The sequence below is a fragment of the Guyanagaster necrorhizus genome, assembly GCF_019112545.1.
Source record: "Guyanagaster necrorhizus MCA 3950 unplaced genomic scaffold BT62scaffold_18, whole genome shotgun sequence".
In the NCBI taxonomy this organism is placed as follows: domain Eukaryota; kingdom Fungi; phylum Basidiomycota; class Agaricomycetes; order Agaricales; family Physalacriaceae; genus Guyanagaster; species Guyanagaster necrorhizus.
In genome coordinates this window covers 233,617-257,007 of record NW_025064897.1, presented here as the reverse complement: position 1 = coordinate 257,007, position 23,391 = coordinate 233,617, and the positions used below count along the sequence as shown (strand labels likewise).

Sequence of the window (23,391 nt, the reverse complement as noted above, 5' to 3'; positions counted from 1 at the left end):
TTTACTGGCAGCTCTCAACACGCCGAATATTTAGAAATTGATCACCGTCACGCCGAGACACGTGCAATCCCGACTCTCGACACTGACCAAGGAATCCCAGAAATCCATTATGCCGTTCAGCATGACGAATTGAAGCCAAGCACTGTAGAGTGCCTCTCGCGTTTGACTCTGCATCTGCATATAGAAAAGGTATCAGAATATTAGAACTATGATACAGTGTGCAACATATGAAACGAGTCATTGATAGCGAGTACGTGGCTTCTTAAGCTCCTTCAGCACATCCAACATGACTCCCAAAGCTATAATACCAAAACTCTGGGGGCCAAAGGATCGTACCCTCTCCTCCCGCGCATCAGTCAAGGCCTCTTGGGCTGCCACCCAACCTGCTCTAGCACGATTAAACTTGACACAAAGGTGCTGAATATCACGCTCGAGCTCATCATTTGACACGAGATCCGAAAAATTATCGTCATAGTCATTGTCGTCAAATTCTTCGTCGTCACTCTCTTCTGGAGGAGGAAAGAACTCTTGTCGTATCGCGCGTGTGAGCTCATGTGTCTGTAGTGCACAAAATTTCAACTTCTATTGAACTACCGGATAAGAGATGCATACGCACCTGAAGGTTCATAGACGCGGTGGTCTCTCTACGCTTCTTGTGATCGTAGTAATGTTCCATGATACACCCACAGACAAGCTCCGCCTCAGAAAGATGTGCTTTTGACCCTTTGGAAACGGTGTGCACTTTGGCTATTGCCAACAGTTGTTGGCAATATTCGTCCAAGATGTGACGCATTTCTTCAAGGACATTTTCGTCGGGGTCCAGGCTCAAGTCATAGGCCACGTACATATGAGGTTCTATCAAATTATCTAGCAGCTCGTGGTCAACAAGGTCTGCTTCATCTTTACGTGGACGGTACTCATCGACAGGTACACTGCGATAGAGTATGCCAAGTATCTTCTTGCTAAGGTAATACCCTGGTGCGTCGCCGGGATTGACACCCTCACCAGACAGGTAATCAGGCCGTAGGTTCCGATCTGGAGGTAGGGGAAGCTCTTTAAAGTTGACAGGAGTTCCGACCTTGGGGAAATCGACAGCATGTGACGCTTTCTTCGCCAGAAGCAGACACTCGTCACAATCGACACCTTTGAGATCAGAGATTCTCAGATGAAGTGTGGAGATATATCCCAGAAGATCAGATTTGATCTAATAACAAAAGTTGAGTATGCATGCCCATCATCTAAGAGACAGGCTGACATAGTTGATAACGAAGTCCGCAACTTCAGCTTTACCACATATATAGCTTCTGGTATCAGGCGGCAGCGGTTTGTATGCGCCAGGTTCCGCAGTAAATGCTTTGGGTGGGAATAGAGCTTGCTGAATTCAAAGTGAGAAAGTCCTTGTGATATGGGAGTAATACCTTCTACTTACATCAAGGATGATGTTGTAGATATCACCATCGAGATCGCCTCCTCCAAGACAAGATGGTAAACTGCGGCTTCCCCTAATCATGCAGTATGAGAAGCGGAAATCGGCGCGCTGTTGTTGAAACACCCACCTGCACGAAAACACGACTACGTTGGTTAAATGATTCAATTCTGGCCTTCGCACTGCCGTGGCAAACTGAACGTCTCCGGGATGAATCTGAGGGCTACGTGTGATCAGAACACGTCCTTCAACAGCTACGCGTTCGTTTGTGCGTGGATCAAAGATTGTGGCATATACTTCGCCTTCCTCAAGACAGTCCCACTCGTCCGATACGCCAATTAGAGTGTACGAACCAGGCACTCGGATCCGTGCACGATGCTTGATTTCCCTCAAGATATGGGTGGCACCATATGCGATGACAGTCTTCAGTAAGTCAAAGCGTATACCTGATTCCGAGTGAAGATCCTGAGATAGTTCCACCTGTAAGATCCTGGCCATATTACGGAACAGGGATTCCAAGTGGAAGGAGGCGCCGAGACCATGATGTGTAAACGTGGTAGCAGCGGCGTCCAGAGATTTCTTGATTTGGCGCACTTCACTGATGGCCCAGTCTTGCAGGCGTTTAAAGCTCTCATTTGGAACTTTGTGGTGCTCCAGGAGAGCAATCATTGGCCGGTTCAGGTAACAATAAATCGGCTTTGCTGATGTGGTGGTTACATCTAGACTGCGAATGTTTTCGGAGTCAAATTTGGTCTGTGATGGACGTATCGTTAACATTTGCCCTGTTAAGGCGGGGTCCATAAATAGGACTCCCTTCGCTCCTCCGAGTCGGAACTGCAGCGCTGAGGGGCCAAATTTGGCGCGTCGTAGGACTTTTTCCTTCACAATTGTGATGAGTTCGTGCGAGATCGTTGAACAGCCATCGGTGAAGAGGGCATTGGTGCTAGTGCCGGCAGTTCGGTCTGGAATGCGTTTTATCATATCAGGGGAGATTTCCACAGACGGTAATGACGTCGAAAACATCTGGCCCCAACGAGCACCTAGCAGGGCGGGGCGGTAAGCAGCTCTCGTAAAATCACCCTGCGGAAGGCAAGTCAGGGAAAAAAAGAGGAGCTGGGATGTTAGAATGATATGATACTCACCAGCTCTCCACGAATGATATCTGCGGTAACATGATTACCTTGAAATGTGAACGGCGTCACGAAGGCAAAAGAATAATCCTTCAGTCCACTCATCGAGTAACCAAGAAAGTCAAACTTGCGCCCTGCGACTAGCACTCCACCCGTAAGGACGGGACGGTACCGTTTCTCCAAGAGCTGATCTATTGAGAATGACTGTTCACGGCGAGGCTTTCCCTTGTCCTCGTCTTGGAATGATACACGAAGGAATGCTTCATTGTTGTTATAGCGTCGTAAGACACTGTTGGACTGATCTGGAAGAGGACCCTCCAAAACCTGCGTCGTGGGCGTGACGATGAGATGGTACGACTGGTATATCGCTGGAGAAGGGGCAAAGCGCCGCTTTGGCGTTCTGGCTTCCACTAAGTAGGCCTCAACTGCTTCATGGAGCAGACCAGTAAGATCTTGTTCTGCTCTGTGGGGCGCAGTTGAGGCCAGTTGCCGTTTACGAGTCCTACGATTTCGACGTTTCCGGCTCGATTTGGACCCTGATTGTGGCGAGGTCGAATTTGATGTCTGAGATGTAGATGTAGGTGTTTGCGGTGGAACATTTACTGCTAGTGGAGTATGAAGAGTGTCCCGAAGACTTGGAACATTCAGCACAGAGGTGAATTGGCGAAAGGCGGAGGCGGCAGTGAGGTTGTCGTGACGCGCCTCTAATTCATGTAGCGCACCACAAAGACTCAGCAGCTCTGAAGCTTCGAGAAGCCCTGCCCAGTACGCCTTTTCAACCTCAAAAGCAAGGGGAAAAGACAGAGACCGGATCTCTACTTGTAAAGCATCCAGACTTTTTTCGCTGTATCCTTCCTCTCGCAGTATCCTAGTCATAGAGCGATTAATGGGGGTAGGTAAATGGATCTCTTTGCAGCGATGAAGAAATTGGTGTGCGTCGACTGATGTGGCAAAGTGCAGACACAGCCCTTGGAAAATCAATGGCGTGAGGCGACCATCTGTGCGTAGCGAAGAAAGTCGGTCTGTAACCAGGTCCCCGACGACCTGAATGGTCGCAGGAAGAGATGACTGGATATAGATATGACATCCGTCGTCTGATGACAATATGGTATTGATATTGTGCGCGCGGTACCAAAAAGATTTCGACGGTACATGTGACATCACGGCAGAAAATATTGATTCGAGATCCATGCGCCTGTTGATCGGGACTGGATCGATATTGATGACGAGCCTGCGTAGGTCAGGATCGCATATAACACGGCCTTGGACGGTCAGCTCTGCTGCGAAGACGCTTTTGCGGCAGATGCGCCCAAGCTCAATGGTGATCGATGAAGAAGCAGACGCGATGTCCTGGTGTCTCTTTCGTTCACGGCGCACGGATTCAGGGTCGACCCAAGGGCGCGACATAACAGCAGCTACACGGGCTTCATTAGTGGGACGATTGGAACGTGTAAAGGAGACTGGTTTCCCGGCGATGCTTATGACGTGGTGTAGTTGCAGGAATACGCTGGCCGAGCTGGCGTCCGGGAAAGTTACAATACCCATGCCACGGTGTACATTCGATCTTCCTTTGCGAAAAAGCTCCACCCCGAAATTCAGTGGTGGAGAGCCGGGATCTTGGATCGGAGGCTGGTGGATTTTGCGCGCTAGATGTACGCGAAGGTCCTCGTCTGATATCGAGAACGGGACATTGCGGACGAAAAGTTCCATGAGGCCTGCTCGAAGACATCAGTAAAGGTGATGGGTGACACAAGCAAATGTACTTTGAAAAACAAAAAGGATGTGGGGCCACGAACCAAAACGTATTCCATCATTGGTGCTGCATATATAGTCAACTTAGGCGCCAGAGGATCGATAACGGCTCGTAGCATCAGCTGATACAAGGTCATAAGACAATGCTTCTCACTGTAAGTACTAAGCAATGCTTCATTACGGCCAGCTCATTTCTTTTCGAGCGATCCCGCGACTCCATCAGCTCCTTCGTGTGTGACCACCCCATGTTCTTGCATCCTTTTCAGGCTATGAAACTGGAACTGTGAATTGAAGCGAGGATGCCAAAGATTGGGAATGATGATATGGGATTGCGTTTGGGAATTTTCCTGTTTTTCGTGTTCGGTTTGTTCGCAGATTTCCTTTGGTACTGTCCGCGTCGTGTAATTCCGCTGCAGCTGTTTGCACGCGTCCTCGTGGTGGCTACGTATTTTGTCATTGTTCGGTAGTCATGCGCGGCATCGTGACATTTTCCGTCGGCACCTGTTATAAATTGATAGGTACCGCTTGCCTGCAACTGCTACTACTGCAACTACTACTACTATTACTACTTGCACTACTATTTGTTGCCAAAACCACAAGAGCTTTATTGTGTTCATGTCAACAGGAGAAGGTACTTACGGTTCCAGTCGCAAAAAGACAAGACCGCAGACAGCATGCGAATTTTGTCGGCGAAGAAAGAGTAAGTGTTCGTATACAGTTTATCTACTTCTAAAGGTTATCAACGTTTTAGTTGGATGTGAGACTTTAAGCTGAACTGTAAAAACGTGTAATGGAAGCTTACCTCGGCAGGCGATGGCACTCAAAGACCGGGGAAACAATGTTCGAACTGTGCAGCGTGCAATATCGACTGCAAGTATTCTGACAGCCGTAGAGTACTGGCAAGTCAGGCATTTGCTCTTCTGTTGCCATGCATGAGTTAACGCAATTGAAAAGGTGCCTTCCAAAAGGTTCGCTCTGGTTTTCTTGATAGCACTCCAGCCTATACTCGAGGTAGTTATGTCCAGGAGCTGGAGAATAAACTGGAAAGGATGGAGAACATCTTACATCGGGTAGGTTCTCTCTGCGCACTCATATACAGAACTAATTACGCTGCAGATCGTTCCCGACTCACATATTGGGAGCATGAGCACCGCCGAGATAGAGGAGCGATTGCGACAGGAGGATTATGAGCGTGATGCGCTGGAAGACAGTCTCAAGCTGGCCAAGGCGTATCCATCCGGCCGCTACCTCTATCTCGGCAAATCGAGCACCGCGCAATTCGTACAAACAGCGAGGGATTTCAAGCAAGGACATTCTGGTGGAATCCCAGACAGAGGCAGCTTCAGACGGCCCGAATTTTGGGATCCACCTCCTTGGCACTCAAACACCTGGTTCCAGGTTCATTATCCTGATTTCGCTTTTCCGGACGACGATCTGCTTTCGTCACTTGTCCATCTTTATTTCACAGAAGTGAATCCCCTCGTGCCGTTGCTGCATCGACCAAGTTTCGACAAGTCGGTTAAGGATAAACTTTATCTGGCGGATAAAGAGTTTGCCTGTGTGTTACTATTGGTGTGTGCTTTTGCTTCGAGGTACACGGACGACCCTCGTGTTTTATCGGAGGGGGAATCGTGCGAACGGTCAAGTGGATGGAAGTGGGTTAATCAGGTAACATGCGTGCGTAAGTCGCTGTTGACTGGGCCGACGGTATATCATTTACAAGTTTTGTGCGTAAGTACGGGTTATCTATGGTGGCTTCTTGATTTGTAATACCGGCCCAGCTTCTTGCCCAATTTATGCTGGGTTCAACGGTACCCCATATGTGCTGGACGATTGCTAGCATTGGCCTTAGGTTGTCTGAAGAGGCGGGAATTCACAGAAGGAAAGCCAAGCATGCCAAACCTAGTGTAGAGGACGAATTGTGGAAACGAGCTTTTTGGTTGGGCTTTCATACCTATCATTTGTATATTTCACTGACACCGATTTTCAGGACCCTTGTGTACTTAGATAGACAGATCAGTGCGTTCTTAGGCCGCTCATGCTGTCTGTATAACGAAGAGTACGTTTCTATAATAATTTATTTTTAATTGTTCGCTGCTATCAGTCGTAGGATCGACCTTGACTTCCCAATCGAATGCGACGACGAATATTGGGAGCCTTCAATGTCAGGAAGTGTTTTTCAGCAACCTGAGGGGAAACCTGCCGTCATGTCGTACTTCAACTGCTACCTGAAACTCACTTCCTTGATAGCACTCTGCCTGCGCACCGTTGTGAGTCCTGGACACCTTTTCAGACATATCTGATCCCGAGTATTCATAATGTCCGTAGTACGCCATGAAAAAGTCTCAAATTAGGCTTCAATTTCTGGATACAAACTGGGAGAAACGCATCATAGAGCTGCTCAATGTGAGATTGAAACATTGGATGACTGCGATACCTGATCATCGTGCGTAATTTCTCTAGCCCATTCCCTCCCACTCTCATGCAGAACAGTACGCTGGGACCCCGAGCGCAAAGATCCCATTCACTTCGCGCAATCAGCATCCTTGCATTTACAATATCATCACTTGCAGATGCTAATTCACAGGCCTTTCATCTCTATGCCTTATGACTCAGAGAAGTTCCCATTCTATTCAATTACTGTCTGCGTGAGCGCTGCTCGCGTATGTGCAGATATCATCGCGACTCAACGACATCGCAAAGGGCATTTGGTGCCCCTCTCTGGTGTGCGTCAAACAGCCTTTTTCCCGGTGGTTGTACTTACTGCTGTACAGCTTGCCGCTTTCCAGGCCGCTGCGGTGCTCCTCTTCGAGTATTGGCGCACCAAACGTGCTGGTTGTCCTGTAAATCCTGCCGACATGAAGCTCGTGGACGCATGCATGGAATCTCTTCAGATTCTGGAGACGAGGCATGTACTTCTGGGTTGCCGTTACTTTCTGCTAACTGAACAACAGATGGCAGTTTGCAGGCCGGCTCTGGTGGGAAAGGTTTTATAATTATTGAGTTGGATGAACTGACACACATGCGGCTGCTTAGGGATGTTCTCCATGCTATCGGCGATCTACACACCAACTTACCGAGCCTTGGACCGGAAGGAAGCCTCGATGAAGGAGCGATTTTCCCGCAAAACGGAGTCTTTTCTGACAGCCTAAGTTCAGAAATTCTTCTCAGCGACAAAAATCTCTGCGAGGTGCCCTTCGTGGATGAGTCCAGCTGGTTTTCGGGTATCGAGCTTCCGTCAATGTCTGTAGATGAGGCTTCTGCATGGTCTCAGATATACGCCGCTTCTTTGGAAAGTTCAAGGCTGGAACCCCCACACTCCCCTCTTCGAAGTCAAGCCGACATCAACAGCACCGAAACTTTGCGCAAATTCGGCTTCATGAGTGATAACGAAGATTCTTTCCTTGAGCCTTCTAATTTCTGCACCAAAAGCGCTGGTACGTCAAAGCCCGATACCTTGCAGACGACCAATGAGTCCCATAACCCTCAATGTAATGAAATGAGGTATGTTCCATACCTGTCACGCAATGCCAAATAAATTTTCATGATCCATTTCAATTAGTTTGGATGACTGGGGTTCATTCTTCAATGATGTAGACCAGCTTACCCATGGCATATGGCAATTCGAAGAAAGCTCGAATGATTCTGCTACCACGAGTGGGTTGTGGTAGAACTAGCAAGCTGATTTCTTTGTTTTTTTAATTCGGACAGATTGCGTAAATAGCACAAGTATTTGTTTTATTTCCCTCCGTCGATTTTGTAGCACAACTATAGCGTCGCAATGTAATTTTTCGTGTAGGTCCGATTCAGGCTGCGTGAGACACTATATCCCAAAGCGGAGCTGCACAGTTACAAAGCAGTGTCGAAACCTTAATTTTTCCTCCATCGACAACGTTGCACGGACCCAAATGGTGGGTATTTTGCTCGTTGCTTCAAATTCCCTCTGCTAAGTAGTGGATTGTCTAGCCTTCTCAAAAGACATTCAGAACAAAGCGCATTTTGGCCAAGGCTGGAAGGCAAAACAGGTAATATTCTTGAGTTCGAGATTGCTGTGCTGTGCTGACGATATGGTACAGGCCAATTCCTCAATGGTTTCGCCTAAAGACAGACACTAAGATTCAGGTGCGTGGAGTATTTACTCAATGGATCCTCCTTTGCTGACTTTGGGTCCAGTACAACGCCAAGAGGCGGCACTGGCGACGAACAAAGCTGAACATCTGAGCTGGTTGTGGATTTGGGGAGGAAAAGACGGCTCGTTGCATATGTATCCCGTACGCTCTATGACTTCATATGAGTCTATGCGAATCTATGCATGTTACAGCCACAATTTGCTGCAAACGCGCCCTGCAAGATCAGCCACTTCGACGATATCCTAGTTGGTGCGATATCAATCCTCTAATTGGTACTGTAATAGTCCTTCTCCGTTCCAGCAGGACTGCACGATACACGGCCTTGTCAGACACAGAGTCTGAAGCCATGCAGTAAATAAGTGTACTTGGTGGACTGGAGGCGGGCTTTCCAAACGCTTCATGGCTCACTCGGTGGCTATCATTTTCTGGCTGGGTTATCCTATGGATGTTTATGGATAGCCATACAAAAGGCAACCTTCTTAGTGACTTTTCTAGCTACAGGTATTTCGCCAGCGTGGATAGGTATACTACGAGGAACGTTGGGTAAGCTTAGCGTTTATCCATAGCATCCGTAATCATCACAGTCCGGGGATGATGTTTTCGAGGATGGCAGAGAAGAGCCCATCGATTCGAGCCGTTATCGATTCCCCAGCATCGAAGTTAACTATTATGCGGCACCAATGACGGACGATATGCTTTGGTGCATGCCCCTACATCTCTTCCGACCTTCAAGCTATGGTCGTCTCGCCTCTCTTGTTACTGTGCTGATCTCTCGGTAGGTGCCATGGAAGTCTTCGTGCGCAATGTATCCTTCTCGATATCAGAAGAGAACCTCCGCGTCCATCTAGCGCGCAAAATACACATACTACCGATTCAAAATCCTCATTCTCCACTCTTAAATTTTGAGCTGGAGCTTTTTCACAAGGCTGGGTCGGCTGCTTATCGTGGCATGGGACTTGTAACCTTTCCCGATACGAGTTCGGCCAATACATTTCTGCAGCTGTACAGCGTTATGGCCATTGGCGAGAGGTCGACCCAGTTCCAGCGGTCCAGGCAACCCACCAATCAAGAGCATGTAGCTTCTGTTGCATCCCGACCTTGGGTCGATTCTGAAACTTTACGCCAGGAAAGAGAGGCGCCAAGGCATTGCGCAGCCTTCTCCCTAAATCACCATTCATCTTGGACGCATCGGCCGCAAAGGCATCTTTGCATCAGAATTTACCATCTGCGGCCAGGTTTGAGGTTGAAAAGGCCTACAGGGCAAGGCTTCTCGAAGCTTCAGAGCTGCTGAGTCTGTGGCGCGCTACATGAATTAGAGGTGCGTCACGACAACCTCACTGCCGCCTCCGCCTTTCGCCAATTCACCTCTGTGCTGAATGTTCCAAGTCTTCGGGACACTCTTCATACTCCACTAGCAGTAAATGTTCCACCGCAAACATCTACATCTACATCTCAGACATCAAATTCGACCTCGCCACAATCAGGGTCCAAATCGAGCCGGAAACGTCGAAATCGTAGGACTCGTAAACGGCAACTGGCCTCAACTGCGCCCCACAGAGCAGAACAAGATCTTACTGGTCTGCTCCATGAAGCAGTTGAGGCCTACTTAGTGGAAGCCAGAACGCCAAAGCGGCGCTTTGCCCCTTCTCCAGCGATATACCAGTCGTACCATCTCATCGTCACGCCCACGACGTGGGTTTTGGAGGGTCCTCTTCCAGATCAGTCCAACAGTGTCTTACGACGCTATAACAACAATGAAGCATTCCTTCGTGTATCATTCCAAGACGAGGACAAGGGAAAGCCTCGCCGTGAACAGTCATTCTCAATAGATCAGCTCTTGGAGAAACGGTACCGTCCCGTCCTTACGGGTGGAGTCATGGTCGCGGGACTCAAATTCGACTTCCTGGGTTATTCCATGAGTGGACTGAAGGAATATTCCTTCACTTTTGTGACACCGTACAAGTCCCAAGGTAAACGTTTTGACGCAGATATCATCCGTGGTGAGCTGATGAGTTTTAATATCTCATATTGGACAATTTTACTACCCCTGACTTTTTTGTATAGGGCGACTTCAGTAAGGTCGCTTATCGTCCTGCCTTGCTGGGTGCTCGTTGGGACCAAATGTTCTCGACGTCATTGCCGTCTGTAGAAATCTCCTCCGACATGATCACACACATTTCGGACCGAACTGCTGGCACCGGTGTCAATGACCTTTTCACCGACGGCTGTTCGACATTTCGCGTGATCTCATGATCATTGTGAAAAACAAGATCCTACGACATGCAGAACTTGTCCCGTCTGCTTTGCAATTCCGTCTGGGCAGCGCCAAGGGCGTCTTAGTTCTGGATCCTAACCTGACAGGGAAGACGTTGACCCTTCGCCCGTCGCAGGTAAAATTTGACTCTGAAAACGTGCGGAGCTTGGACATAATAACTACCTCGACGAAGCCTATCTACTGTTATATCAACCGACCATTGATCGCCCTCCTAGAGCACCACGAAGTCCCAAACGAGAGCTACCTAGAATTTCTCTTCCGTAATCTGTCCAGGATTCTAGATGTGGAGCTTTCTGAACATTCTATCTTGGACTCATGCGTACGCTATGACTTACTGACGACAGCCATTGCCTATGCATCGGCATATATATTGAGAGGAATCAAGCATCATGCACGCATTCGAATACCCGGGTCATACACTCTGATTGGTGTATCAGACGAGTGGGGTTGCCTTAAGGAAGGCGAGACCTATGCCACAATCTTCGATCCACGCACAAACGAACGCGTAGCTGTTGAAGGACGTGTTCTCATCACGCGGAGCCCTCAAATTCATCCAGGAGAGGTCCAGTTTGCTACGGCAGTGCGAAGGCCGGAATTGAAACACCTAACCAACGTGGTTGTATTTTCATGCAGGTGCGTAGCTTCACTGACATACAATTTCGACGTCTCAGAGTGGTGTAATCAGGGGAGACAGAAGTTTGCCATCTTGTCTTGGAGGAGGCGATCTCGACGGTGATATCTACAACATTATCCTTGTTGTTAAATATTGCATCGCCCTTTTTCAGTTTTTTAACTATGATCGTAGAAATCTCTACACCCTCCCAAGGCTTTCACAGCAGAAACTGGAGCATACAAGTCGCTGGCCCCCGATATCAGACAGAAGCCATGCGGTAAAGCTGAAGTTGCAGATCTTGTCAATTTTGTCAGACCCCTTTGTCCAGCCAAAGAGAGTGCCGAACTAATCCCCGTCCCCAGATCCAGTCCGATCTATTGGATACATCTGCACGCTTCACCTGAGAATCTCTGATCTGAAAGGCCTTGATTGTGACGAGTGCCTGCTTCTGGTTGAGAAGGCTTCTCATGCTGTCGACTACCCGAAGGTCGGAACTCCTGTCAGTCTGGCGAGTCTTCCCTCGCCTACGGATAGGCATCGAAGACCTGATTACCTGTTCGGTGAGGGTGTTAGCCCCAATGAAGGACGGGGATATTATACTAGCAGGAAGATATTCGGGATACTCTATCGCAGTGTACCTGTTGATGAGTATCACCCATGCAAAGACGAAACGGGCATCATTGACCACAAGCTATTAGATGATTTGCTGAGGCTTCACCTTTATATGGCCGACGATTTGAATGTGGATCCTGATGAAGAACTACTAGAAGAAATGCGCCACGTCTTGGATGAATACTGCCAGCAATTATTGTCGATAGCCAAAGCGTATACCGTTTCCAAAGGGTCGGCAGCTCGTCTCTCTGAATCTGAACTCGTCTGTGGGTGTATTATAGAATGGTACATAGACCACGGGAAGCGCATGGAGACCACCAAGTCAATGAACCTTTAGGTGCGTACTTACTTGATGCTGTACGCTAGTAATGGCTGCAATGCACTGCTCGTTGCAGACACACAAGCTTACACGAGCTATTCGACACGAATTCAACTCCCTTGGAAGAACACGACAATGAAGAGTTCGATGATGATGAATTCTCGGCCGTTATTTCGAACGAGCGCGACATTCACCTCTGTATCAAGTTTAACCGTACTAGGGCGGTTTCGGTGGCAGCTCGAGAAGCCTTGGATGATGCCTGGGAGGACAAGACACTATCCTTCGGCCCCGAAAGCTTTGATGTTATAGCTTTGGGAGTCATATCGGGCGTTCTGAAGGAGCTAAGGGCTCGGTATTAATTGTACCCTTTCAAGTACGCTTTGAGCATAATGTCCTACTATCGTTGTCTATGTATTCCAACAAGTCCTTATTTTCACATTGCTATGTCTTGCCTGTCTATAAAATGACGTCTCATCCAACCCCTTCTTCACTGTTTTTTGAGTTTCCCCCCGTGGACTCTTACTGTGCAGATATCATCTCCGATTACAGTAATAACAATGCCAGATAAGAAGAGCTATCCCCAGTAGCTAAGTGTATGTTTCCTTGAAGACCTATTGCACAGTTTAAACCATTCAGTTCTCTGGAGGCCGAACTTTGAGGCCGGCATGAAGATTTCGATAGACTGACAGTAGGGGAAAGACGACGGATGTCTGCTTGATGCCATTTTTGCCTTTGACTGGCCCGGCTAGCCGCGATTCTTGCTATCTTGAACCGTCATGTCAGAGAAAAATGCTCTTCCTTTGGTACCTAGAAGGAGCTCCTGGAATCTCGGAATATTGTTAGGAGCAGTAATTATCGGATGGAGCTCCTACACGATCTTGTACATGCCTCTGGATGTAATGCCAGATGTCACCGAAACAGACCTAACCGTGGTAGCCCCGAATGAAACCTCTGTCGGATGCCCTCAGATTTCTCCTTTGTTCCCGAAAACACACGCTGACTTGGATGCCACTCTCGATTCCTTGTACCGGTCCGATACGTTCAAGCTCGGAGCGTACGAACTGCTGGGTGGCGCCGTACGTACTAACCAAGTGATATAGTACGGAGTCGTACGATGACTTGCTTCCCGTGGGCCAGGATGAACACTGGGACATTTTTAGCAACCTCCATGAGTACCTTGAATAGATATGGCACTTTGCATGTTGTCAAGATAAACACATATGGTTTGGTACTTCACTGGCAAGGATCAGAGAGCCACCTCAAACCCATTCTAATCGCCGCACATCAAGGTAGTTATGTCTCTGGAACGTTTGGTACTTAGAAAGATCACCCTGCCCTTCAGATGTTGTCCCTGTTAATCCCACGAGTGTAGACCAATTGACTCACCCCCCATATTCAGGACACTTTGACGGTGAGGCTTCCCCTTGAATGATCTAGGGCCTCCGGCTTAAGCATCATCAGGCACTTGGATCTGGGGACGAGGGTCTGCAGATGACAAGGCCGATTTTGTTTCTCAACTGCACGTTCTACCAAAGTTGTCGCGGATTCCCGAACTGATTATTAACATAGTATTTCAGTTGAACAACTTCTTGCCGCAGGGTTCAAGCCGCAACGTACGGTCGTGTTTGCTTATGGCATAGATGAAGAGGCTTCCGGCACCGAGGTATGCTCATGTTTTGGGCGGTCAGATTCACGACCCTCATATATCCCTCCAGGGCGCTGGTAGTTTAGCGGTTTATCTAGAATCAACCTACGGGGCGGACGGGTTTGCAATGTTGGTAGACGAAGGGGGGTAAGATTCCCCTCGATCTCTATCTCTTCTAACTAAAGGAGCTGCTACCTCAAAGAGGGCTATAGTAAGGACGTTAAGGATGCCGTGATTTTTGCACTTTCCGGTGTGTCAGAGAAAGGCTACTTCGACGCGCTGATTGAAGTCTTCACATCGGGAGAACATCCCAGCATACCACCTGTTCATACGGTGCGTCGGCGATCTCATACTCCATGACCAAAATTGAACCCGAATACCAGAGCATCGGTATTCTGTCACTGATGATTGTGGAAATCGAGAAGAACGCATTTCAGCCAGAGTTCTCGCGCTCAGGAACAGGGTTTGCGAGCGCACAATGCGCTGCTATGTATGACCCAAAATTTACTCCCTCACTAAGGGCCCTAGCTAGGAAGGCTCTTACCGATGATCAGGCATTAGAAGAATTCAAGAGGGCCCTGATTTCGTTGAATCCGATAGTAGGTGTGATGCTGAAGACTACCCAGGCGGTGGACCTGATACAAGGTGGTGTTAAAGTCAACGCGCTTCCTGAGAAGGCGCCCGCGGTTATTAATCACAGAATTGCGGAACATAGGTATTAACCGTTGCGGAAACTTTGAGTATGGTTGATCAACTTATTTCCTTACAGTTCTACTGAGGAAGTACAGCAGCATATTATGGAGCTCCTTACACCCATAGCTGCTGAGTATAATCTATCGATCGATGCCTTCGGAAAGGCGCTGGATATGGGTGGCGTGAAGGGTGGGAAAGTGGTGTTGTCGGATGCCTTTGGGTCCGCATTACAACCGTCCCCCGTGTCTCCTTTAGATCTTAAGGGGCCGTATGGAATGCTTTCTGGAACTATCAAGGCTACGCTTCAGTCTTCTGACCGATATGAAGCTTCGGGAGTCGTAATCATGCCGTCCCTGGGCTTGGGTGCGGGTCTCGCCACATTTTAGTGAATGTAATGAAGCTAACCTTGGTTTCAAGGGAATACTGGTAATATATATGGTTGCAGGGGCGTATCCGGCACTAACTTCGGGTCACAGACACGCAATTCTACTGGAATTTAACTAGGCATATTTTCAGGTATTCTCACCGGAGTACCGATGACCTGTACAATGGCTTGCACACAGTTGATGAAGGTATGGTCCATCAACCGGAAAACACAGCTATAGTCAAATAGTCTCTATTCGCAGCCGTTCGTGGAGAATCCATCATTGAACAAATTCGTTTCTTCACCAAACTCATCCTGAACGGTGATGAAGCGGATTTTTTGATGAATAATGATGGCTTGAATATTTATTACTACTTCCAGACCAGACCTACTGTGTGGCGCGTCTGGGTGCTTTGCGTCGACCACAAGGAGGTTCCGGGTCGGTGCCTTGGTGTGATTTGAATAAATTCGGAGCTGTTACGCTTCGTGGATATATCCTACCGCCACAACAGAGATTCCGAATATGCAGGAGTGCGCATGTCGTAGGATACGGATTCTACGCCTCTATTTTGCCAGTAATGGTCTTGTGGCTGAGGGAAAACCGAGGTGGCGTTAGCGTTGGCTCCGGTCGGCCCGTCAGAACATTACCTCATCAGTCCCGATGAGTACCCTCACAGTCTTCCAGTAGCACTACCAATTCGCGCCAGTTTCACTTCCTTCCGGACTTGGCATCCTACCACCACCATCTCCTCCGTCGTCTATCCGATATCCTTTTCATTTTCTTCCGAAAATCATATCTATTCAATCCGGATTCCAAGTCCGAGCTCTCTACGATCATGTCAAACAATCCTAACGTGGTGTTCGATTTTGATCCCTCTTCTTCGTTGCGAAAGGACCCATCTGGATTCATGCAATCAGATCAGACCTGCGTTCATTGTTTTCAAGAATGCTCAGAGGATGTCTGCGCGCAAAGAAACCTTGAAATGACCTCCCAATGTACAGATCAGTGTGTCGTGGTTACCTGTAACGACCTCACACATGGCGGCGCTTCATTGACTTGCGACGAGAGCGATCATTGTGATTTTATATGTGACGGGGCCACCAACTGTCCGGACTGTAGTGGGCTCGATGAATTCGTATGTGTATGTGTCTGGCTATTTTCGCCCCTGCTGACTCCGTTGCAGCTCCAGTGTTGCACGGACTTTCATTCCTATTTTTCAGACCCCAAAGCCCAGCACCAATCTACCTGGGACCCGACTTTCGATGGGCTATGTAATTGCAATGAAGCACCCAGGAATACATTTTCCAGCGGCTCGTCGTCGTCCTCAGAGTCACCATCACCGTTTCTCGACATGCAGCCTCCTCCTAATTTCCCGAGTCATCATTCTTCAACACCGCCTGAATCAGGTACCTCGTCGTTTATAGATTTGGCGTCTGGCCAGCCTCCGTCACTTCCACCACTGACATGTATGTGGGGTGATTGCCAAGCCCGTTTTCATGCCATGGAACAGCTCGTAGAACACGTCAATCTCGAGCATCTTAGTCTATCTTCGCCGATGCCTCCATCTGCACCCTGTCAGTGGGGAGACTGTCATGAACAGCTCTCACAACAACCGGAGCTCTCATTAGACGTTCTAGCAAACCACCTCTTTCAGGACCATCTGATGTGGCCGACGTCTATGGAGGTTCGTTCATGTCTTCTATTTTATGTGCTGTATTAATTGCTGTCTAGCCCGTCGCATCGTCTTCCTCTTCGCCTCCAATACCGGCTCCTGCTCCAGTGGACTTTGGACTGCTTACTCCTCTACCTCCACCCGCAACCTCGGACCATAAGTGTTCCGAAACGCAGCACATTTGTCATTGGCAGGGATGTGGGAAATCCTTCTCCACCTGTGACGATCTCACCGTCCATCTCGCATCTGAGCATGTCGGATCGGGCAAGGCCCATTACGACTGCTACTGGAACGACTGCGCTCGACATGGCGAGCAAGGGTTCAGCAGCAAGCAGAAAATATGCCGGCATCTGCAGTCCCACACAGGTCACCGGCCATTTCAATGTAAGATCTGTCATCAGAACTTTTCGGAGGCCGCGACATTGCAGCAACATATGCGGCGGCATACGCAAGAAAGTGAGACCTCGTCGTCAGTTATCTTTACGTCTTTTCATGCTGTCTAGAGCCGTATTCGTGTGATCACCCTGGTTGCGGCAAGTCTTTTGCCATTGCTGGAGCGTTGACGATACACAAACGTACACATAACGGGCATAAGCCCTTTAAGTGTACTTATTGCGAGCGGTATGTGGTCCTTCCTGTATCACATAATGCTTTGCTGATATATCGCCAGCGCTTTTACGGAGTCATCAAATCTCTCAAAGCATGTACGTCGTTCTGCTGTTCTCCTTTTTGTACACAGCTCACTTGAAATGAAAAACAGCTCCGAACGCACACTGGGGCGCGCCCTTATCCATGTACAGAGCCTGGTTGCAACAAGTGTTTTGCCCGGCCTGATCAATTAACGAGACATATGAGTGTTCACAGAAAAAAGCAGGTTGAGAGATGATGAAGCAGGGGAAGCATAGTTAAAAGGGTGTTTACAGAGTGTGTCGCAGAGTTGCATTATTGTTACAGATATGTCCGTCCCGTCCTTCCGGTTATGCAAATGGATCCATTCTAGAGGGCGATCAGTTTACGGCACGAATAGTTAGATTCCGATGGCATACAAATCAACTATAGGCTGCGAAAGAGGTTCGTGGTCGCGTTCCTCCGGTTCCTCGGCCGTCGGTGTAGGCAAGGACAACAGATTCGCTGGTTGCACCGGAATATGTGGTGGTGGTCCTGGTGTTGTCAATAATTTCGAAACAGGGTGGGCAGTTAAACCATGGGTTCTCTTTGTGAGAATGACTTTTCCTATGGACATGGTATCAGTATTGCTTGTAACGAGAGCCCCTTGCTCCTAGAGAACGAGATGCTAACCTAATTTCTTGATGTCGTCGTATCCCTTCACTCGAACGGTGTCACACTTGGGATCCACAGTAGTGCCTTCATCAATAGCGACGTAGTCGATTCTTCTCCTCGATAGGAGTTGCTCGTCCACCCGCCACGGTACATCTCCAATGACCTCGTCTACCCATCGACAATGTCTGACAACTTCGCACCTCTCGACGTGTGGGAAAATAGCTGGTGATCCGTAAGAGCTGCACAGCTCGTCGGAGAAGACGCCAACGATGAGATGGACCGAGGGGAAAGCGAGCTTTGCCTGGCGAAGTTGCAAGGCGTGACTGACAGGCGAGTAATAACATAAGCCGTACCGTCAAAGGTAAAAGATACGCACCCAACACCGAAGATATCGAACACGCCGTCGACATACACCCTTACCGTGCGTTGTTCTGCTGAACTGCTCCTCTGCTTTGACTTAGCCTGGGATTCTCGTGTCCATTTCTGGATATCCTCCGGGGACAAGGTAGCTGTGTTGTAGAGATCTCGTGCCTCCTTCGTAGGAGGTGGCTCCGACATTGCCAGAGATAGATCCGCCAGGCTCGAATCCATGCCAGAGTTAGAGATGACATCGTAGTCGGAAAAGTCGTCGCTGACGGATGAGGCATCCATAGCCACGGTGGTCTTGGAGAGCTGAGGGTGATCTGCCTCATGCATCAAGGGAAGGCAGCACCTGACAGCACCTGACCGGTACCAATCCAAACGAGGTAGCGTTGAGAATATTCCTTTCCTGCTGCTCGTGATGGTCATTGCTAAAGGAGATGGCAATAGGAGGCGGCGATTCAGATACCAAAATATCGAGCAAGTAAATGTATGACAAGATAATCAATAAATTCTCAACACGGCGCACCAGCCAAAAATCATAGAAATACCTGATAATACCTGCAGACTTTTTACAGCTAGCTGATCTGGTGCAGAGGGAAACCAGGGGTTTCAGAAACATTGCATTACTCGATACTGATCAACACCCAGCAGCAATCCATCGTATCATATTGTACAGAGGATCCTACATCACTAATCTTCACCTGCTTATCATAGTTTTGCCACTGCAGAATGTTGTTCAAGCATGGACACTCAAGCTGGATAAGAAAACACAAACCTAACAGTCTTCCTGTCCCCTGAGGGGGCCACTTCCGGCCTGGCCCTGTTCAAAACTTTCTGGAACTCAGCGACACGATGCCTCATACGTGAGTGCATGTACGCCTTGGAACACTTGATATGATAGTGCAAATAGTCTCGGAAGAGCTGAATGTGGGAGATAGTCGTCGCGGCCACGGTAGGGTTCGAGAAGTGTCGGGGGAACAGCACAAAAGTTACGTATCCCATGTCCTCTGTGTTGCGCAGATTTCCTAAATGGCGAATCTCAAGAGGAGGGTCCCGGCTAGAATAAAGGACTTGAGGCGCATTTTGGATTGCTGGGAGACGACGAGCATCGACGAATTCCTGTTGTGCACTCAACTGATATTCGGAACACAATAATTAGCATATGTAGCGCACCTGGAGGAAAACTTTGCCATAGATACGATCTGTCTCATCGCTGAACACGGTTGAGAATATAACGGTGACACGATCAGGCGACGATTGCACATAAATGCCTTCTTCGTCGCGGTAATGAATCTGCATCAGTTCACCCTGGCCCGTCCCTGCATTCTCCAATTGCTTTTGAGACTTGAAAGCGAGTTCAAAGGGAGCGGCTAGAGTATTGCGCTTCAACAGGGAGATGGAAGTGATAAATGCTTCACGGTCCTCTGGATATGCACACGTTGGACAAGGAGGAAAGGAAAAGTAAAAAGGCCATACCTGCGCCGGTTGGGGCCTGCTCCAGGTCGATCTCAAGACTAACATGATACTCTGGCTCAGCCTCATCCTTCAACAGAGATCCGTATTCGCGCTTCAGCACATCCAACGCCCCATACTGCACAAGCTCAGCCCAACATCGTATATGCATCGACAGAAGGAGAGTTGTCTTCTTCTCTGGTGTGGATAGATGGAACCGGACGCCGTCGTAGTCGACAAACTGTACATCGAGCGAAGAGGGTCTGCAGATAAACGGTAAACGGAGCAGTGACATGGCGATAGCACGTCGTACTTTACAAGTTTTTCCCCGAGCGTTTGTTGAATGATAACATTGTGGGGCTATGCTGTCGTCAGTTGCCAGGCGTTGGGGTAAGTGCAGCACATTACTTCGAGTAGAATCATGGTTGTCTGAAGCTTCCAACGCAGGCAATTCGTTAGGCGATGAATCGAGTACGACAGTACGCAGCCCTCTTCCGGTAGCCGTGGGCGGCATTTGCCGACGCCGGCACAAACAAGTTATGTTTTCTATTTTACATGTTACATTATTACTAAGTTACTTAACGAAACAGTACAAGGTTTTTATAGTCTAGTATACAAACGCACGTCTGTTCGTCATATAACGATAGTTGGCACAACTCTCTCCTCTAGTGGTTTCCAGGCAACCTGGTCTGGCGTTCGACTTCCGACGACATCAAACACCCAGTCTCTTCTCAACCGCCTATAGATCTCCTTGAAGCTCTCCGTCGACCCTTTCTCCTGCACCATAATCAGTGTCAAAGCCGCCCCAACTTCTGCATCGACCTCAACCCTAAATTTGACTGGCTTAAGCATTCCCTTAACCCCGCTAGGATCCTTCATTTCGTCCACCCTACACTTCAGCACGCTCAGGTGCTCAGAGTCCACAAGAACGACGCGAACGTCCATCGCCATCAACAGCCGCCGACATTCATTCTGCGTTGTTTGTAAACCATGTGTCGATTGAAGCGTGAAGGCCGAGCGTCTGAACTTGAAAACATTTGCTAGCCATTTTGTACCGGGCGACGAGGGAACAGGTGAGTATTCACTAGCGGAAATGGCGGGCGATGTTAGGACAACTTTTCTTTTCCGCAGCTTCGTTCGTTCCTTGTCGTCACGAAGATCCAAGATTTTCACCCGCTTGTGGTTGGCCCCGACCTGGTTTTCCTCGGATGATTTGGCAACGAGTTTTGTATGACAAGAAGTGGTTGCTTCATCGTTGTTCTCCTTGTCGGTAGGGCCTGCAGGATGCTGGCTTCGAGTAACAGATAACGGCTGAATGGTGGTCGCTATCGGCGACAGAGAGACGGTATTCTGCTGAGGTGAAGAAGGCAAAAAAGATGCTATGGGGAGTTCCATCTGCATTGTTCGATCCCCTACGATATTATGCATCAAAGCAAGATTAGCAGATGTTATAGTTGTCGGAGACTGGGATCGCTCTGTCCGAGAATATAGTACGTTGATATGGTCGGCAACTTGTTTAAAGAAAGTCTGTATATGGATGTCGTGATGTTGGGGAACGATGAGTGGCGAGGGTCTGATGACATTCGAGGAGGATCCTGAAGACGAAGGAAGATGAAGATCGATTCTCGGAGAAACCTGGCCTCTGCGATAAGTCACAGAACCTTCGGATGACGCTGCCGATACTTTACCTCCCCGGGCTCTTCGAGGAGTAGGGGGACCATCGCGAGGTGGGATGGACGGAGAAGGTGTTACGTAAGGATAAAGATCTGGCGAGAGTTGGTTCTGAGGTGTACATGAGGTTCCCCGCTTCCTCTGGCGCCGCAGTCGCTCGCTTCTTGCAAATGTTTCTGCTTCTTCGTAACCTTCCCAGTGCTTTCTTCTATACTCTCCAAGAAGATAATAGATTCCTTTGTGCCAGTTTTTCTCGTCGCTCAGCAGATTGTCAACAAGGTCATCATCAGAGCTATTAGGCCAGAGAGTACGAAGATGACGAAGAAGTTCGGTGTCGATATCATCGCGTGAGAGCAGAGGACATGTAATATCATCGAGATTCCTTGCAGGAACATTGGCGAAAGCAAAAGAGCGCGAGGTAAAGAAAGGGTGATTCTGCACACCAGACATCGTCAGCCTTTTCTTGACGTCTTTTACTAGCATCTTCGCAATGAGATCCTGAGCAAGCGGATCGATGTCATCAGCCATCTCAAACTTCCCAACGCGCACTTTCTCCAAGAGTTTCAGACAATCGTCGTCATCGAACGGCAGCCTTCCCGCGAGCATACCGTGGAGGATGATGGCGCAGGACCAGATATCTGACGCGGCGCCATCGTATACCTCGCCGTTGACGATTTCAGGAGCAGCATAATGCGGACTACCACAAGAAGTCTGAAACATGCGATCTGGTCGCCAAGTAGCCATGCCAAAGTCGGCGAGTTTGACGTTAGACTGGGAGTCAAGAAGAATATTTTCCAGCTTGAGGTCCCTATGAACGATGTTGAACCGATGACAATAGTCGACCGCAGCTATAATTTGTTGGAAGTATCCCAAAGCTTCTGAGGGAGAAAGTCGTCCTTTTTCGCAGAGATAGTTGAATAGTTCGCCTCCTTGAACGTGCTCGAGTATGAGATAGAGATGGTTTGCGGTGTCCCAGACATCATGTAGTTTCATAATGTTAGGGTGATCCACAAGTTTCATGATGACAATCTCGCGTTGGAGAGCCTGTTCTAAACGCGCCGCTTCTTCCTCTGCGTTATCAAGAGACTCCTTGCACGAGAAAAGGAACGATTTTCGGATTATCTTGACCGCCGCCATTTGCCCTGTTTTTGAATGGCGAGCAAGTTTGACTCGTGCTATGGAAACCTCTGTCAAGGTAACTGTTTTCCAATGGGCCGACAAACGCACCAGAACTGCCCTTTCCAATGGTCCTTCCAAGCTTCCAGCATCCAATCATCTTTGGATCGTCACCGCACGTAGTCACCCTCGCGAATGTAGGAGAATCAAGGCTAGACATTAGACAAATAGGATAGAGTGATAGTAGTAAGATAGCACTGAGATAGACGATGGTGTCTATGTGGAAAAAGGGACCTCCACAGGGAAACAGTATAAATTGGCCACCTCCACTAGTACAGCTCAGGTAAATAAGTACAAACTAATCGAAGTTTGGGAACGAGAAGCAATGAGATCGGCAAAGGCATTGGCTTGTGAAGGCATCGAGGAGGAATTTGTATGAGCAGGGGTGTAAATAATGGTAGGAGGATGGTGGGGAGGAGGAGAGTGTTGTAGAAGATAGAGGAGCCACCGATAAAGCGATCGGCCGGGAAGGGAGGACCATTGATGAGGCAGCTGAGGGATATGAAGGGCGGAGGATATGATGCGGGTAGAGTTAAGGGGGTCGGTGTACAAAGTCGGGGAGGAAGGCATATTTTGAGGGGGAGATGGTAGATAATATTGATGTATTGTCGAAGCTATTAATCCGTATGTTTCACCTTGGTAGGTCCATACCGAGTTTTGAAAGGAATCAGACAGAGGAGAATGTGACAACGAGGCGTTCTAAAAGCAGGCGTAGATGGGATCATGGAAGCCAAATAACGCGTCGACAAATGTGGAAGCCCGGAGCCAGACAGTCATGAGACCCTTCTTGATTCTTTACCCCCATCATCAATACGA

At 48.6% G+C, this 23,391-nt stretch overlaps 9 protein-coding genes across 9 annotated transcripts; 5 read left to right on the top strand and 4 right to left on the bottom strand.

Annotated features, from left to right (window-relative positions):
* Positions 1-170: 170 nt before the first annotated feature.
* BT62DRAFT_970978 (RdRP-domain-containing protein) lies at positions 171-4,748 on the bottom strand. The gene is made up of 7 exons (XM_043189003.1): positions 4,320-4,748; positions 2,569-4,271; positions 1,557-2,506; positions 1,430-1,502; positions 1,256-1,375; positions 617-1,204; positions 171-558 (listed from the first exon to the last, which is right to left on the bottom strand). The coding sequence occupies exons 2-7, from the start codon at positions 4,264-4,266 to the stop codon at positions 238-240; spliced, it is 3,750 nt and encodes a 1,249-aa protein (XP_043037834.1). The 5' UTR covers positions 4,267-4,271; positions 4,320-4,748; the 3' UTR covers positions 171-237.
* Positions 4,749-4,875: 127 nt separating this feature from the next.
* Positions 4,876-8,124, top strand: BT62DRAFT_952090 (uncharacterized protein). The gene is made up of 14 exons (XM_043188217.1): positions 4,876-5,008; positions 5,060-5,065; positions 5,119-5,211; positions 5,263-5,378; positions 5,425-6,039; positions 6,090-6,247; positions 6,299-6,367; positions 6,419-6,578; positions 6,637-6,754; positions 6,802-7,034; positions 7,083-7,216; positions 7,263-7,286; positions 7,345-7,812; positions 7,871-8,124. The coding sequence occupies exons 1-14, from the start codon at positions 4,924-4,926 to the stop codon at positions 7,977-7,979; spliced, it is 2,388 nt and encodes a 795-aa protein (XP_043037833.1). The 5' UTR covers positions 4,876-4,923; the 3' UTR covers positions 7,980-8,124.
* Positions 8,125-8,683: 559 nt separating this feature from the next.
* On the top strand, positions 8,684-9,698 carry BT62DRAFT_236872 (uncharacterized protein). Its single transcript, XM_043180167.1, has 5 exons — positions 8,684-8,687; positions 8,739-8,849; positions 8,909-8,981; positions 9,218-9,509; positions 9,565-9,698. The coding sequence occupies exons 2-5, from the start codon at positions 8,838-8,840 to the stop codon at positions 9,602-9,604; spliced, it is 417 nt and encodes a 138-aa protein (XP_043037832.1). The 5' UTR covers positions 8,684-8,687; positions 8,739-8,837; the 3' UTR covers positions 9,605-9,698.
* Positions 9,699-10,687: 989 nt separating this feature from the next.
* BT62DRAFT_900202 (RdRP-domain-containing protein) lies at positions 10,688-12,275 on the top strand (the record flags this gene model as incomplete). The annotated part of the gene is made up of 4 exons (XM_043183407.1): positions 10,688-11,346; positions 11,399-11,471; positions 11,519-11,648; positions 11,695-12,275. 4 exons carry the CDS (start codon positions 10,688-10,690, stop codon positions 12,273-12,275), a joined length of 1,443 nt encoding a protein of 480 aa, XP_043037831.1.
* An 881-nt stretch (positions 12,276-13,156) lies between these two features.
* Positions 13,157-15,624, top strand: BT62DRAFT_981617 (carboxypeptidase S; the record flags this gene model as incomplete). The annotated part of the gene is made up of 12 exons (XM_043189612.1): positions 13,157-13,333; positions 13,468-13,546; positions 13,600-13,668; positions 13,719-13,791; positions 13,827-13,920; positions 13,973-14,049; positions 14,115-14,235; positions 14,286-14,617; positions 14,672-14,958; positions 15,072-15,167; positions 15,222-15,289; positions 15,346-15,624. The coding sequence occupies 12 exons, from the start codon at positions 13,157-13,159 to the stop codon at positions 15,622-15,624; spliced, it is 1,752 nt and encodes a 583-aa protein (XP_043037830.1).
* On the top strand, positions 15,555-17,628 carry BT62DRAFT_933997 (uncharacterized protein). The gene is made up of 6 exons (XM_043186659.1): positions 15,555-16,095; positions 16,144-16,644; positions 16,692-17,088; positions 17,136-17,253; positions 17,303-17,336; positions 17,393-17,628. Exons 1-6 carry the CDS (start codon positions 15,796-15,798, stop codon positions 17,516-17,518), a joined length of 1,476 nt encoding a protein of 491 aa, XP_043037829.1. The 5' UTR covers positions 15,555-15,795; the 3' UTR covers positions 17,519-17,628.
* Positions 17,629-17,659: 31 nt separating this feature from the next.
* On the bottom strand, positions 17,660-18,564 carry BT62DRAFT_981615 (Nucleotidylyl transferase; the record flags this gene model as incomplete). Its single annotated transcript, XM_043189611.1, has 3 exons — positions 17,660-17,865; positions 17,932-18,236; positions 18,290-18,564. The coding sequence occupies 3 exons, from the start codon at positions 18,562-18,564 to the stop codon at positions 17,660-17,662; spliced, it is 786 nt and encodes a 261-aa protein (XP_043037828.1).
* A 269-nt stretch (positions 18,565-18,833) lies between these two features.
* Positions 18,834-20,175, bottom strand: BT62DRAFT_933996 (arp2/3 complex 34 kDa subunit). The gene is made up of 6 exons (XM_043186658.1): positions 20,137-20,175; positions 20,042-20,088; positions 19,753-19,991; positions 19,450-19,700; positions 19,052-19,395; positions 18,834-18,998 (listed from the first exon to the last, which is right to left on the bottom strand). Exons 1-6 carry the CDS (start codon positions 20,149-20,151, stop codon positions 18,974-18,976), a joined length of 921 nt encoding a protein of 306 aa, XP_043037827.1. The 5' UTR covers positions 20,152-20,175; the 3' UTR covers positions 18,834-18,973.
* A 186-nt stretch (positions 20,176-20,361) lies between these two features.
* On the bottom strand, positions 20,362-22,735 carry BT62DRAFT_900100 (Pkinase-domain-containing protein; the record flags this gene model as incomplete). The annotated part of the gene is made up of 2 exons (XM_043183399.1): positions 20,362-22,574; positions 22,627-22,735. 2 exons carry the CDS (start codon positions 22,733-22,735, stop codon positions 20,362-20,364), a joined length of 2,322 nt encoding a protein of 773 aa, XP_043037826.1.
* Between the last annotated feature and the right edge of the window lie 656 nt (positions 22,736-23,391).

What these genes read in the sequence shown, in the direction of transcription:
- BT62DRAFT_933996 (XM_043186658.1), bottom strand. An exon ending in GCAGGCCCCAACCGGCGCAG is followed by an intron (nt 19,701 to 19,752) that starts GTATGGCCTTTT and finishes GTGCATATCCAG; the next exon opens with AGGACCGTGAAGCATTTATC. An exon ending in GGGGACAGGAAGACTGTTAG is followed by an intron (nt 18,999 to 19,051) that starts GTTTGTGTTTTC and finishes AACATTCTGCAG; the next exon opens with TGGCAAAACTATGATAAGCA.
- BT62DRAFT_970978 (XM_043189003.1), bottom strand. Translation starts at nt 4,266, where the DNA reads ATGGAACTTTTCGTCCGCAATGTCCCGTTCTCGATATCAGACGAGGAC. An exon ending in GTAGTCGTGTTTTCGTGCAG is followed by an intron (nt 1,503 to 1,556) that starts GTGGGTGTTTCA and finishes CTGCATGATTAG; the next exon opens with GGGAAGCCGCAGTTTACCAT. An exon ending in TCTACAACATCATCCTTGAT is followed by an intron (nt 1,376 to 1,429) that starts GTAAGTAGAAGG and finishes CTTTGAATTCAG; the next exon opens with CAAGCTCTATTCCCACCCAA.
- BT62DRAFT_933997 (XM_043186659.1), top strand. Translation starts at nt 15,796, where the DNA reads ATGTCAAACAATCCTAACGTGGTGTTCGATTTTGATCCCTCTTCTTCG. An exon ending in GTAGTGGGCTCGATGAATTC is followed by an intron (nt 16,096 to 16,143) that starts GTATGTGTATGT and finishes ACTCCGTTGCAG; the next exon opens with CTCCAGTGTTGCACGGACTT. An exon ending in GCGGCGGCATACGCAAGAAA is followed by an intron (nt 17,089 to 17,135) that starts GTGAGACCTCGT and finishes CATGCTGTCTAG; the next exon opens with AGCCGTATTCGTGTGATCAC.
- BT62DRAFT_236872 (XM_043180167.1), top strand. An exon ending in TATACTACGAGGAACGTTGG is followed by an intron (nt 8,982 to 9,217) that starts GTAAGCTTAGCG and finishes ATCTCTCGGTAG; the next exon opens with GTGCCATGGAAGTCTTCGTG. An exon ending in AGGCAACCCACCAATCAAGA is followed by an intron (nt 9,510 to 9,564) that starts GCATGTAGCTTC and finishes ACTTTACGCCAG; the next exon opens with GAAAGAGAGGCGCCAAGGCA.
- BT62DRAFT_952090 (XM_043188217.1), top strand. Translation starts at nt 4,924, where the DNA reads ATGTCAACAGGAGAAGGTACTTACGGTTCCAGTCGCAAAAAGACAAGA. An exon ending in CAGTTTGCAGGCCGGCTCTG is followed by an intron (nt 7,287 to 7,344) that starts GTGGGAAAGGTT and finishes GCGGCTGCTTAG; the next exon opens with GGATGTTCTCCATGCTATCG. An exon ending in CCTCAATGTAATGAAATGAG is followed by an intron (nt 7,813 to 7,870) that starts GTATGTTCCATA and finishes CATTTCAATTAG; the next exon opens with TTTGGATGACTGGGGTTCAT.